The sequence below is a fragment of the Lepus europaeus genome, chromosome 3, assembly GCF_033115175.1.
Source record: "Lepus europaeus isolate LE1 chromosome 3, mLepTim1.pri, whole genome shotgun sequence".
Taxonomy (NCBI): Eukaryota; Metazoa; Chordata; class Mammalia; order Lagomorpha; family Leporidae; genus Lepus; species Lepus europaeus.
The window spans coordinates 3,918,991-3,934,387 of NC_084829.1; the positions used below are offsets into that span (position 1 = coordinate 3,918,991).

At 53.2% G+C, this 15,397-nt stretch overlaps 1 protein-coding gene across 2 annotated transcripts in view; it reads right to left on the reverse strand.

Annotated features, from left to right (window-relative positions):
* SLC22A23 (solute carrier family 22 member 23) overlaps positions 1-15,397 on the reverse strand; it is a 170,289-nt gene that overhangs the window by 112,005 nt on the left and 42,887 nt on the right. For both annotated transcript variants that reach the window (XM_062184039.1, XM_062184048.1), the window contains one exon: positions 13,051-13,205. In XM_062184039.1, coding sequence (XP_062040023.1) covers positions 13,051-13,205 — 155 coding nt within the window. The remainder of the gene's footprint in view (positions 1-13,050; positions 13,206-15,397) is intronic.

Sequence of the window (15,397 nt, forward strand, 5' to 3'; positions counted from 1 at the left end):
AGGAGCCAAGGGAGCAGGAATGTGGGCAGAGAGAGTGGACCAGAGAGGTGGGGATGAATGGCCGGACACTGGGCCCTGAAGTGGGCTGGGAAGATCGTGGCCCACCGTGGGTGTGGCCCGGGCAGTTCTTAAATGCTATGCTCTCATGTCAGCCCACAGTCACATAAGCATATTCTAGAAGGTCGCAGTGAGCTGCCCACTGCCCAGCAAGGACATGAGATTCACACTCAACAGGGGCCAATGGCGTGGTGACTGGCTGCACACATGCACTTTAACAGAGGTGGGAGAAGCAGCAGGAAGGGTGAGCCCTGACAGCAGGGCCACTGAGCCCAGGCATCCTGCTGTGCACCACCAACATTGCACCTGGCCGCATACGGGTCAACTTCACTAGTGGGAGTACCAGGCAGCACTGACCGTGTCCAGCCTCACTGACAGCCATGGAGAGATCCCATGCCTATTTGATTCAACCCTAATAATACCACGAATCTAACACCAGCTGCAGGAGACAGGTACAAGTCGGCAGAACTGTCCAGTGGCGTCCCTGTGTAGTGAGTGACTGAGGCTTGCTGGGTGAGCAGCGACACGCCGACACGTATGAAGCTCGTGTGTCCACTGATGCCAGCCCGCACGGTAGAATCATGTGGAAAGGCATCACCCACGCTTCTATTGCTCAAGCCAAAACATCGTAAGAGACCGAATACAGAGATGGACCTGAACCCAGCTCTCTGTGTTTGTATCCAGCGGGGCAATTCTGTGTCAGGAAAGACCATGGCCCATGGGGTCCAAGTCACGCATCAGAACTGCACCGGCTTTGAAATCACATGTTGTTAATACTTTGCTTTTATAGCTATTTAGAAGCCATGAGGACGAAGGCAAATTCCTTACAAGATCTTATACACATTTCAATAATATTGTAACCACCCATTTAAGCCAGAGAAAAAAGTTGTGAGGAACAGCACAGCTGGTGCAACATGGGCACTGGAGCCACGCGGCCCTGGGCGCGAGGTCTGGCTCTTGCCCTCTGTGCATGGGAACCTGGGCAAGTCGCCTTCCCTCAACCTCAGATTTTCCATTTGTAAAATGGGCATAATAAGAGTGCTCACACCAGGAGTACTGGTTGGATGGACTGAAATTTTTACATAGCACTCAGCAATGCCAAGGTGCAGTGTACAAGTAATATTGCCAGCTCTTTTAAAGATTTGTTTACAGATCTTCCATCTGCTGGTTCACTCCCCAAATGGCTACAATGGCCAGGCTGGGTCAGGCCAACGCCAGGTGCCTGGAGCTCAATCCGGGTCTCCCACACGGGTGGCAGTAGCCCAAGGTCTTGGGCCGTCCTCTGCCACCAGGCACCTTAGCAGGGAGCTTGACTGGACTGAGCTCCCGAGAAGGGACGCCGGCGCTGCAGGTGCCGGCTGAGCTCACGGTGCTACAATCAGGTCCCAGTGTTAGCTCCTTCAGGGCAACACCAGAAAATCAGACAAGGTCCAGAGATGCAGTCTTCCTTACCTACAAAACGTGGCTACCTGTGAGATCTACTTCGGCACGAAATGTAAACGTATCCACCTGCGGACGTTTGCGACTTAGAGAAAACGCTCCATAAGTGGCTTATTGCTGTCCAACCACGACCGCGTGATATTCTCGCCTCACCCCTTTCACTCCTTAACATCAGAAGAGCTGCACGCGCCCTGCCCTGTACAGTCGCACACACACAGCCGTGCACACACAGAGAGGTCTCCACCAAGACTCATCCGGTGCGGTCCAGCTCTCGCACATCAGGGCGTGTCCGATTCTCTCTGAAAGGCGTAAGCAAGGGATTGGCAAGACACCAGAAAATATCATGCTTGGAGCACCTCGGCCGCTTGAACAATGAGCAAACGACCAAGGAGGGAGGTTGCAGGCGTCCCAGCAAGCACTCTCGGCGTGGCAAGGGCAACTAGTTGCCTCCACCTGCATACAGCAGGTTCCACCTCCCAAAGCAGATAAGACCAACGCCTCCCCACCTGCTACGCTCTCGACTACCCTGTAGCACCTGTCGTGTGAGGGTCAGGCCCTCACACCCTCGGACAGCCGTGCCACTTTGACAAATTAAACTGACATCAGGAAAGAAACTGAGAAACCCCGAGTCATGCCCGAGTTTAGCCACGTTTCTGTTACGTAAAGTGGGTGAGGTGGGGGATGGGGGTGGCGGCAAAGAGACCACAATGTCCCCCTGCCCCTACCCTGCCCAACTTTGCCTTGGAGAAAGCCTGGGCCCTTCCTCAGAAGCGACATAAAGCAAACATCAGCCAAGGCACACTTTCGAAAGGCACGTAGGACCATTCACCTTCCAGACCTGAGCAGGCAGAGCTGACCTGGCTGGACACAGGGCACCTCTTTTCCACCAGAACCAGCAGAGACCCCCAGGAGGGGGGATGTAGGGGAAGGGGCAGCCCAAGCTTGATCAGAGAACTCCAACCGTCACAGGCACCAGGATCAGCGCCTCTGAGCTGTCCGTACCTGGGGCTCTGGCTGGCCTCGTCACCTGGGATGGCATCCCTGGGAGCGTTACGCCCCAGCTGCAGCCCTTCCCCCTTGCCCCAGAGCCCTCGAGGTTGCCTTCTATGAGGGTAGAGGGCAGAGCCTGAGGAGCACCTGGAATCCTACTTCATCCTAGGCAAGCGCCAGAAAGGCCTGGCTTCCAGAAGCCCCAGCAGCAGGAGCTGCAGATACACAGAGGGAGGGTTCTGTGCACCTGCTGGGAAGCTGGGATGACCCTGGGCGGGGAGCTCATGGCCCAGGAAGGAGCGTGACGGACATCCCCGGCACCTGTGGCTCCTGCAGGCCTGGCTGTGCCTCGGGGGCTCATGCAGAGGCGGCAGCCAAGTCACACATACACCCAAAGCCAAGCACCACCCCTCCCGCCACCCCATAGAGGTGCTAGGCTTAGCGTTCTGGGACCACGACTGGCAGAGGGGTACTGAGCAGCTCTGCACCCAGAGGAGTCCTTTGAAAAACACAGCAGCAGAGGAACTTGGTCTGAGTCAAGGTCGTGTCCCTCACCCACCCAGGGCGTGCACATTCTCACACCAGCCACATCACACATGTACAGGAGGGGCCAGCGCCGTGGAGCAGCAGGCAAAGCTACTGTTTGCAGCACCGGCATCTCATATGGGCACCGGTTCAAGTCCCGGCTGCTCCACTTCTGAGCCAGCTCCCGCTATTGTGCCTGGGAAAGCAGCAGAGGATGACCCAAGTGCGTGGGGCCCTGCACTCACGTGGGAGACCCTGGGGAGGCTCCTTGCTCCTGGCTTTGGCCTGGCCCAACCCTGGCTGTTGTGGCCATTTGGGGAGTGAAAGAGCAGATGGATTTTTCTCTCTCTCATTCTGTCTCTTCCCAAGCCCCTCCATGACTCTCTCAAGCAAATAAATAAACCTTTTTTTAAAATGTAGAGAAAATGTATATAGGCATTTTTATGACACAGAGGGACAGGGAGAGCGTTTATTCAGGTAAGAGGGGTCTTTAAAACACTCATGGACAATATGTACCATGAAAAAACTGCACGGATTTCAAAGTTTTTTTGTACCAAAATAAGCTCATCTTTAAATTCCACTTCTCCGTGAGGCTTCCGAAGCACCCTCGTGTGTGCGACGATCTCGACAGCGACTCCCAGGATCCCATTCCCTGGTGCCTGTGCTCGCCGGCTTTCTGTCACTTTAAAAGAGCAGACAGCAGCCCTTGGGAAGGAAAAGGTCGCCCTGGGTCACAGCTTGGAGGTGCACTAACAGCGGCCGCATTCGTCCGGAGGCTGGCGAGGGCGGACAGCCGCGTGGGGAGCCGGGAGGGACAGGCACAGGTGGCATGCTGGGCTCACGTGAGCACGCCTCTCCACGGGCCAGGCCCGCCTACCAGACGTCTCCACCACTAACATGAGACACTGGGGTTTAAACGTGTGCGTGAATTCAAATCCTGTTCAGTGCGGACACTGCCTTTCTCAGCTCTGTGAGTGATGGACGCCCAGGCGGTTTGATCGGCAGGGAGGGTCTGTCTGTGGTTTCTTTTCCTAGAGCTTATTATCTTCTCCCAGCCCCGAAGTGGTTATGACTTTTAAAACGCACAACACGGGGCTGGGCACGTGGTACAGCGGTTACACCGCCACTGCTGGCCCCAGCTCTGCCTCCTACTAAGGTGCACCCTGGGAGCAGCAGGGCATGGCTCAGGTATTTGGGTCCCTGCCACTCCCATGGGAGACCTGGATTGAGTTCCTGGCTCCCAGCTTCAGCTTGGTGCAGCCCCAGCTGTTGTCAGCACTTATGGGAGTGAACCAGCACCTGGGAGATGTCTATCTGTCTGTCTTTTTCTCTTTCACTTCTCAAGTAAACACAATGAAAAGACAAAAACTAAAACGCACTGTATGGAGCTCCGGAGAGATGTTCGAGAAGTCATTCATTAACCCGGCCACTGGAAAAACAATTATGCAGCAGATTCCTGCCCTCGCCCCAACTCCACTGCAGGTGTTCATTCGCCACGTGACCTGAAGCCAGCAGCCATCCCAGAGCGAACGTAGCTCCTTGGGAGAGAGGGCCAGCCGGGTGCCCACACAGTACCTCGCTCAAGAAGGCCCTGGCCGAAGAGGAAGGAGCTGGTGGCCTCAGTATGGATCCATGCTTTCGGCAGGATAGGGCCATTGCGACGCCTCCCAGCAGCCGGCATGCACACGCGCGCACACGCACGCACACACACACACACACACACGGTTGCCAGCAACACCTCGCTGGAACTTCTTGGTTTACGGGTGGGGGTCCACTTCCTCCTTCCTGCCGTCTACACAACCTCTCCCAGGGGAGAAAACGGACCTGCAGCAGTGAAGTGCCATGACCAGGATCACAGCTGGCGGGTGGCAGGTGCCTGGCCTGACATCCAACGTGTTCCTGGGCCAGGACTGGCAGGGGGGTGCATGCGGCTCCCACGCGTGTGCACCAGCTAGGGTGGGGAGATCTTCCCCCGCCGCCTCTCAGCACAGACCACGTCTCTAACTCGGCTGGGTTCCGTGTGTGAAATCCCAGGGACTGAAGCATGGAGAGCCACGGTTTCTGGTGACTTAAGGAAAAACAGGCATCGTCCAAGTTTCTTCTCTCCAAAATAATGAACATCTCCCACTCTCAAATTATTTTGTTGCACAAAAATGTGAATGTGCTTAATATCACTAAGTTGTGTATACTTAAACACGGTTGAAATGATGGATTTTATACTACGCATATTTTTGCCACCATAAAATATGTAACTTTTCTTTCTAAAACACTTGCTGTTGGAATAAGACAGTACTGCCTCTGGGGCATCCATGAATTATTATTTTTTTAATTTATTTTATAGGTAGAGTCATAGAGAGAAAGGTTTTCCTTCCGCTGGTTCACTCCCCAAATGGCTGCCACTGCTGGCACTGCGCCGATCCGAAGCCAGGAGCCAGGTGCTTTCTCCTTGTTTCCCATGTGGGTGCAGGGCCCAAGCACTTGGGCCATCCTCCACTGCCTTCCTGGGCCACAGCAGAGAGCTGGATTGGAAGAGGAGCAACCGGGACGGAATCCGGCGCCCATATGGGATGCCAGCACTGCAGGCAGAGGATTAACCAAGTGAGCCACAGCACCAGCCCCCATCCATGAATTAAAAGCCAGGCTTGGTGCTGATGCTGTGGTGTAGTGGGTAAAGCCACCGCCTGCCGTGCCAGCATCCCATATGGGTGCCAATTCGAGTCCTGGCTGCTCCACTTCCCTTCTAGCTCTATGCTATGGCTGGGAAAGCAGTAGAAGATAGCCCAAGTGCTTGGGCCACTGCACCCGCATGGGAGACCTGGAAGAAGCTCCTGGCTTCAGATCAGTGCATCTCTGGCAATTGTGGCCAGTTGGGGAGTGAACCAGAGGATGGAAGACCTCTCTCTTTCTCTCTGCGCCTCTCCTTCTTTCTCTGTGTAACTCTGACTTTCAAATAAATAAATAAATCTTAAAAAAAAAAAAAAAGGCCAGGCTTGAGGTAGCTGCTATTACATGAATCACTGAACTGAGTTACACCTGTTCTTGTCACAGTCACCTGTGAGCCCGTGGGCAACTGCTGGTGCACGGAGGACATTCCTCCCCGCCCCATGCCACCAGAGACTGCCATGGGCCCTCCCTCAGCCCCCGTCGCTGGCCTGCCCCACCTTCTCACTGAGCGCTTGGCATTCCTTGCCATCGCCCTCAACTGGTTCTTCCACCTCCACCCTGTTTTTTCTCACGCTTCCTGGTCCCTGGGCGACCTGAGCAATGCTAACAGCCCTGAGCTGCTGCCTCGACACTGAGGACACGCAGACCTTGCTCCCGAACTTGTGGACAGCAGAGCACCAACTGCAGCCGTTCCCTCAGGTACCCGGACCGCGTCTGACTCAGAAATCATTGTCTTCCCCTGCCGGACTGCCAGAGCCAGGGTGTGGCCGGCGGCTTCACCACCTACAGGATTTGGAATCGGAATTCCACGCTCCGCCATCCAGCAGACTCACGTCCACCAGAGGTTCTGGCAGGTCCCCTGGCGGTCCCTCTGCCTTCTCTCTCTCCAGTCATCCTAGGCCGTGGATCCTACCTGCTGCAAGTCCCGCCTTCCCCACGGCCTTCTGCTTCCTCACTGACATACTGCAACAGCCCCCAGCCCTGGGCTCCGCTCCTCTTCAGCCTGTTCACCTCTGTGCGCTCAGTGATGCCTCCAAACAAAGCCTAAAGGCTTCCCTTTGTATCTGGAGACTCTCCATTGGCCTGCTACTATTCTGAAGTCACGGAGGACAGAATCCACACTCCCATCCAACCCTACTCACCCAAGTACCCAGAATGCACAAAGGCTCCGGCCAAGTGCCAACCACCTACATACCCAGAATACACCAGGCTCCAGCCAAGCCCTAACTACCCACAGTACCCAGAATGCACCAGGCTCCGGCCAAGTGCCAACCACCCACATACCCAGAATACACCAGGCTCCAGTCAAGCCCTAACCACCCATAGTACCCAGAATGCACTGGGCTCTGACCAAGCCCTATTCAGTAGTACTCAGAATACTTTAAGCTCCTCCTCTGCAAATAGTGAGTGGGCACCTACTCCCCCCACCTCACAAAACTCACGGCTCAGGGCTGTCTTCCTGATGGCCTCTGTCCGATCAGGGCCAGGCCCTGCACCTTTACGAAACCCCGGTGCCTTGGAGGGCACCGTGTGGAGGGCGGGAGGCCATGCTGCCTCTCCATAGCCCCGGCCAGCACTTGACGGCGCCCAGTGTTTTTACACAACCAGAGGACCAGATGCTTATTTCCTTGGCACCTGGCAGTGCCCCAGTGTTTGCCAGGGTGAATGAGTGAAGCAACGAGATGTCTTTGTTTCCACGTGGGTCACCCAAACCCAGACTCACCCCACTTGGCGCACAGCTGATGCAGCTGGTCTGGCCCAAGCACTGAGCAACACAGTCACTACCAGAAGTCTCATGGCCCTCCCTCTTTGGGGCACACTTCTCTCTGCTGTCAGCCATCAACAGCCACCATCACGTCTTCTCATTACAAGGAGCCTTGGCACACCAGTAACGCCTTCGCCGCCCACCAGGCACGTCTAGGTGTCTCCAAGAAGCCTTGTGCTCCTTTCTGGCTTCCAAGGTGACTGATTTATTTCCTCTATTTTAAGACTGAAAACCCAAACCAAAGTCATTCCGACATTGCTCTCTTGCATTCCTGGACTGGCTCTTCTCATCAGCCCAGCTTTCAGTTCTACGTTCCATCCTGCCTTCCAGGTGGGAAAAGGCAACCCCTGGGAGTGCAATAGGATTCCTGGAGTTGAGCTGAGAGCCCCACAGAGAGAACACACCCAGCAAGGAGGTTTTCCCAGCAGGGGCCAGCAAGCTCCTGGTTGTTGACACAAGAGCAAGGGCTGGAACCCTGCACAGGGGATGCTCTTGACCATTAACCCTACCCGACCACTCCATCTCTCCCCCAGACAGCCTCTGCAGAAGCGTGGTGCTGCAGCCACCCGCAGAGCACACATGGAAGTCCAGCGACTCCTTCTGTGAGCATGGACTGGAGAGGAGCATGGTGGGGGTCCAGCGCCACCAGCTTCACCACCCCTGCCTCATGAAACCTTCAATGTTGAAGGAGGCTAGCAGAGAGCTTAGAATTCAAAAGCCACAGAACTCTAAAATTGGCAGGCACGATGGAGCCCAGCAGTCTTCCATTTGTGGTTGATTTCTATCCATTCCCTTCATGTGCTATTCTAGGAACGATCCCACGGTTCCACAGGACATCACTTGCAAACCCATGCCTTGACCTGACAGAGAGAAAGACGGAAGCTCACAGAGCTCCTGCACTCTGTCCAGCCTCATTCAGTGCCCCGTGGAGCTCACACTCCAATCAGACCTCGTGATCTCCAGATCTTTCCACTGCCCCATGTATTGTGGCGAACAGCTTTGTTGCAAATAAAGTGCACGTGCACCACTTAAATTCCAGTCTGGGAAAACTCTGGTCCGTGTGGCATATGCAGCGTTTAATACCATCCTCCACGGTGCGGAGAAGGCGTCCAGACATTCTGACTTTGAAATGCCCAGTTCTCTCTATTTGCTGTCCTTTCACTCCAATTTTGAGACAGGCCTATCTTTACTACATTTAAAACACCCAAAGAAATATACAATCTGAAGCCTGTCTACTATACATTTAGGCAACGAGTGCCTAGTTTCTTGCCTTAGAAGATATGGACAGAAGACTGGGCATATGGGCCCTGTGAAGCCACCTGCCACTTCCTTCTCCACCCTTGGGTTTCCATTTTTAACATGCAGGTGCATCTCCTATCCTCACATGGCCTCCACATATACAGACATTTGCATTTTTTAAATAGGAAAATCTAGATAAAATGTACAAGTTTTGGTTCAACATTGGGAGTAGAGATAAAGAAAAAGATTTGAATAATTTTTGTTTGAAGGACCGGTAAAACCTGGAGACAAAGTTAGTCCTCAGTGGTGAACTCTGGCTCCCCGATGGACAACTCACAGCAGAAGCTGGGAAGAAGCTGGAGAGAAAGAGGTCCCCCAAGCACATATTCAAGTGAAACTTTCCCCTTGTCCAAAAGGCAAGCACTTGGCCCTCAGAAGACAACAAAGAGGAGGCAGCTGAAGCCACTCCCCTCAAGTGACAACCACCATGGCCGTCAGTCCCCTCTGGATGACTCACTATGCGGGGGTCACGTGTTGATGCCAAATAAGCCTGTTGGCTGAAATACGCTCCAAGGAATGCTACTCCCAGAAGACTCTCCAAGGATAAAACACTCGGGGAGAGTAAGACAAAGTCATCCTACACCAGCACACGAGAAATGACTCAGCCGCTTCAGGGAGAGGCCAGCCCATTAGCTTCCTGGGAGCGAGCGAGCGAGCGAGCGAGTGCGCAGTACTGTGCCCAGAGCCAGTGCAAGATGCTGGAGTCTCTGTCAGTCACGTGGGGACGCGGCTTCTGACTGTCAAAGTAATCAGCGACTTAGTCACCTGTGGAGTTTTGGGTCACTCCTTGACTAGGTGTAAAATTCATCCAATTATTTAGGCTGCCTGGGTTTAAGGAGGCTTATTATCGTGAGAACATCTTTGAGAGAATTTTTCAAGACAATGGTTCTCTGCTGTTAGGCAAAAAATTTCTTTTTAAAAGGTGATGTTCATTTGTCTACTCTAAGGTAGGGTCTTTCTGCCAGCAAAGGGTATCAGACAATATTTCAAAATGGGAAAGTGGGGGTGGGGAGAGGCTGTTAAGACAGTGGAGACAAAATGATGAGAGATACCAAAAATGGTATTTATGTTAGATACACTTCTCTCCCCCAAGACTTCCTACATCCAACATCAAATCAACGGAAAAAACAGTATCTGTCATCAGTTTCTTTTGAAGAAAGATATATCTTTTTTAAGTTTTAAAGATTTATTTTACTTATTTGAAAGGCAGAGAGGCAGAGCCAGACACAGAGAGATCTTCCACCTGCTGGTTCACTCCCCAAATGGTTACAACAGCCCAGGCTGGGCCAGGCCAAAACCAGTAGCCTGGAACTCCATCCAGGTCTCCCACATCGGTGTAGACCACCTTCTGCTGCTTTCCCAGGTGCATCGGCAGGGAGCTGGATCAGAAGCAGAGCAGCTAGGACTCGTAACAGAACTCTGATAGGGAATGCCAATGTCCCAGGAGACAACCTGGCCACAATGCCGGCCCCACAAAGATACATCTTAAATAATGCTGGCTTACCTGATATGGGATATTATGAATCCTAGCTGGAAAAGTGTTTATAATGCGAGAAAACGCGTCTGTCTGGATTGAGATGTGATGACGGCTTTAGTTTTTGTTCAGACTTTATTTTCATAAACCGATAGCGACATGGGAGCTGCTGCTGCTTCCCTCGGTCTGTGCCTCTTGTCTGGCTAAGTCACACGCTCTCCTGCACGTGTGTCCATAAACAGAACGAAGGCATCGAGCACACCCAAGTGTACTTAGTTATGTCGGCTTCTCACGGTGGCCTCTGGGGCGGGCAGGCAGGAGCCGCGCAGGAGCCCAGCCTGGGCCATTCTCTGGCTCTTGGCAGTGCACACTCTGCTTCCGCATAAAGACTGCTTGGGACAGCGCCAATAATCTCTATTTTATGTCCTCATTACACAACCACTCTCCCTCCGGCAACTTGAAGGAAACCCAAGTTGAAAGGGTAGAGAATATTTACCCGAAATGCACCTTAGGAAAAAAAAAATCCAAACTCCTTACTCAGCCTTGCCAGTAAAGCAGAAAACTTTCCCAAGTCAGCAGCATTTCTCAAAACCGAGAGTCCACCCGCGTGGCAGCCGCACAAGACACTAAAACTGCCCAAATCATTACTTTCCCTACGCATGTTGCCAAGCACCTGCAAGACTGAAAAAGAATGACTCCCAGGTCTGTTCTGAGAAAGGACAGACACACTGAGAGAGAGGAAACCCTCTGGGGTGGTCAGGGAGCAAGCGTCGGGGCCATTAAAGACACAACTCCCAGAAACTGATGACAAGTCTTAAAGTTGTCTTTAAAGTCACGGACTGACTACACTTCAGGCAAAACAGACTCCCAGGCGTTGCCCAAGGATTCGCATTTGAACATTCATAGCCACCCTGTGCTGCCAACTAACAGCACCTTTCTTGACTTCTTGTGACCAACCTGTCTTCTCCCGAGACTGGCAGGTGTGCAGAGAGACGGGCCCCCTCACCCCAGCCCACCCGGATCCCACCCCAACCCCACCTGCCCATGATGACTTTAGTTCCTGGTTTTAACTCTCTCCTGCCAAGCTTGGTTCAATCAAATGGCCCTAATTTTCACTGTTGAAACAGCTCAGTGAACACACATCCTTGTACTGTATTCTAACTGTGTAGCCCCAGGTAGTGGGCCACTGGCTGGTACCTGGACACTTCCATTGGAGCAGTACGTGTTGTGATGTTGGATTTGCAGTCCCCACTCTAAGAAACAACAGTGTGTTCACACACGCTAATTCACAGCAGGAAAAAGGTGTAAGGCTGCTAACACACACACATAGACAAGTTCCGGAGATGGAGAAATGGGACGAAGGAGAAGGCAGAGGAGGGAAGTGGAGATGAAACCAGGAAGTGAGGTCAGAAGTTAGCTTGTGCTCTTGGGCCCACCCCCATCAGAGAACCAAGGCCTGGCCAGGGGCTGAGGGACTCACCCCAAGACCAAGGCAGCGCCCAGAGTGTGGGGTCTCCTCCGGAGAAGAGCCGAGAGCCTGCTGTGCGTTTATCAGACAGAACCCCGCATGGGCGTGGATCTCAGAACATCAGTACCCAAAGAAACTTAGCTTCTAATTTCATTTTTCAAGCACTTGTGGACATACCGTCCTAATCTAAAGAACTCTCCAAGCAACAAGGGTTCCCAAATAAACAGAGGAAGCAGATTGCTGCGAATCTACAATTCTGTTCAACGTTGGAAGAGGACGAGAAAAACTTCCGACCCTGGGTTTAAAAGAGCATCTCGCAGCCTTTCCCCAGACCCACCCCTTCCCTGTGGCGAAACAAGCTACAGCTCTGCGCCCGGGGAAGCGAAAACCCAGCTTGTCTGAAAGAAGACTTGGGCGCACATATTTCTGAGAATCAGAACTATCCTCACTGTATCACACTGGGAATCGCTACCTGGGGTATACCAGACCCCTGCCCATGCGTCAAAGGGAGAGCAAATGACAAAAAGCACTGTGAATGATCTCACGGTATTTCCAACAGACCTTCGCACAAGATGATTCAAAAGCACATGGTTAGTCAAAAAGCTGATGGGTACGTGTTTGTCTTCTAGAACACAGCCACGGCGAGTGAGAGAGCTGATGGGTACGTGTTTGTCTTCTAGAACACAGCCACGGCGAGTGAGAGAGCTGATGGGTACGTGTTTGTCTTCTAGAACACACCCACGGCGAGTGAGAGAGCCTTTGCCACCACTGACAGCTGAGCTAGTACAGCCAACAAACGTAACTGACCAGTGGAGGAAGAAGCTCCTCATCCTAACAGCAAATGCCCCCAAGTTCCCAGCTGCTCTGCCAATACCAGCACTGACGGTTCAACCTCAGACCACCTAAGGTCTCAGAAACTGGGGGAAATTTGTACCCTTGTGGCCTTCGAGGGAACAAAGAAGAAAAACTGCAGCAGTCAGTGACAATGCTAAGGCCGGGTCTCACGCCAGGGACATTCGGTATGATCTCCTGGAACCAGCTTCAGGGGCCCCCAGGTGTGCACTGGATTTGGAAGCACACAGAATAGCAACGCAGAGAACTCCAGAGGAAAGCAAAAGCCATTCCGTCGCAGCCATGTGCTGCCGGCCACTTCTCCCAGCCACTGGGTGGTGTGCACTGAGCCTAAGCCACAGATCAGGATTGACTGAACACCGCATGGCTTTGTCTCGTTTCCCCGACGGTCACGGCCTGAAAATCCGTGCTTCCAAATGCTGAAGCGTCTCCATCCCAGACAATCAGAACGCACAGCATCTTCCCCAGAACCTCCGAGGCACTGGTTTTTTCCAAGTTATGCAGGTTCCTACTTACGTAATGCATACAAGGTGAGAATTATTCCGGCCAGGCAAAATCCTTCAAAGAACCTGAGTGTGCTGAACATGGTCACGTTCACTGACAGTGCCACAGTCAGTCCAAAAATCAGAATGAAGATGATGGAAAACAGGAGCACAGGCCGCCGGCCAACCCTGCAGGCGGAGAAGGAAAAAGTCAGGAATCTCGGTTAAACAAGGTAGCCAGGTGCTGAACCCCCGTGCCCAGCAGGTGCTCCGGACTCAACCAGACCCACTTCCTAGGGACAACAGGCTCGTAAATGCAACCCCACACTGTCATTCTGGAGATAAGGGAGCCGAGTTCAACCCAGCGCCGGGCAAGAGAACTGAGATGTGGAACCCACTGCCATCCTGAGTCTACTTCTGGGTACCTATGGGCATAACTCAAAGCAAAGGATCCAAACCAATGACAACGCCCTCAAGATAAACCCTGACACGCCCAGCAGAGAGCAGCTTGAGAAGTCACTGCCCTTTGGAACCAGCTCACTCACAAGTCGACATGGCCACTGGGTGACTGCCTGCATCTCCTTCTATGGGCTGCTAAGTCACAGATCTGACCTCACACACAGCGCATCAGAGCCAGGGCCCAGTCCACTGCCAATCTGATGCAGTTACAAGGCAAGGAGTGACCTTGAAGGACTCACACACGAAACAGAGAGAGCTTGGACTGTAAGTCACCGGGGTGGGCCTGTTGGCGAGCAAACATGGAAGCCCCTGGAAAGGACACCTGCTATCCCCCTGCCTCCACCCACAGGGGACTCGGCCTGCCGACCACTAGGGGGCGATGGCCTGCTGGGCGTCGCACGGGAAGGTCACCTGGTTCTCCGCCCCTCCATGCTGACCTTCATTCACTCATTAGAAATAGAACTGCAGCCATGCCCCATCAAGCGAGTTCATGCAACAGGACCAGCTTGGACCTCAGACATTTCACAAGAAACTGGATCAGGGCTGGCGCCGCGGCTCACTTGGCTAATCCTCCGCCTGCGGCACTGGCACCCCGGGTTCTAGTCCCGGTTGGGGCGCCGGATTCTGTCCCAATTGCTCCTCTTCCAGTCTAGCTCTCTGCTGTGGCCCGGGAAGGCAGTGAAGGATGGCCCAAGTGTTTGGGCCCTGCACCCACATGGGAGACCAGGAGGAAGCACCTGGCCCCTGGCTTCAGATCAGCTCAGCGCCAGCCATGGCGGCCATTTGAGGGGTGAACCAACAGAAGGAAGACCTTTCTTCCTATCTCTCCCTCTCTCTCCCTCTCTCTAACTCTGCCTGTCAAAAAAAAAAAAAGAAAGAAAGAAAAGAAACTGGATCAGAAAGGATGTGATTTGCTAGGGGCGGGGGGGGGGGGGGGGCAAAAACCCAGGCCTGGGACCCCAAACACCATACAGGTAGCTGAACGGCTAGGATGGTCCTAGACATAAAGGCAGAAAAGGCAAATATAGAGAAACAAACTAGGTTCACAGCTGCCCAGGGCGGGGTTGAGAACAGGGATTTTTCCCATCATCCTATAGGGCGATTGGAAAGGCTCTAAGCCTGGTGCTGATGCTTGTCTAACTCTGTCAATGTGCTGAAACTCACCGAATTGTACTTAAAATGAGTGAATTTCATGATATGGAAATCGTCTTGCAACAAAGCTGGTAAAAGATGACTCAGTAGGGTATGGCCTTGCCTACACAGATGGAGGCAATTTTAAGAAAGTGCAGGGAAGGGAACAACGGAGTAGAATTTCATTCAAAACTTTTTAAGGCTCTAGCCACCCCCCAGGGGTCTGTGGTTTAGTGGGTCGAGACCAAGGCTACGATCTCAGTGCCAGTGGACACAGCGGTCCTGCCTACAGAGTGTAGCCACCACTTCCTGGGACCAGTGCTGGGGTCACGAAGCCCCTCTCAGGAAAGACTGTCTAGATGACCTGACCCAAACCCAACTCTAGCAAACCAGTCGCTTTCCACTATGGCTGAGCCCCTCCCAAAGTGGCGGGGCGTATCTGGCCCATGGGACATAGAAGGGCCCGGAATCATTTGGCCAACTTCAGGTGGGCCTTGAAATCCCACAACCCCACCGCAGGCTAATTTTCCAGCTGACGATTCCATATGGCCCACAGGGGATGTAGATGTGCAAATGGCCCCTGGCACAAAGTTTCCCCACCCGGGTTCTAAAAGAAGGAAAGCAAACTCTAAGGTATCTACTTATTTCTCTTTGTTTCCAAGTCTGTGAAATGGGCATAAGCGTCCTGTTTTGCAGAGCTGTTGAGACTGCTACCACCAAGGGAGACGGTGGATGGAGACGTTGGCAGCGAACCGTCTCAGCGCCTGCTCCTTCCTGTGTGTCTACACTCC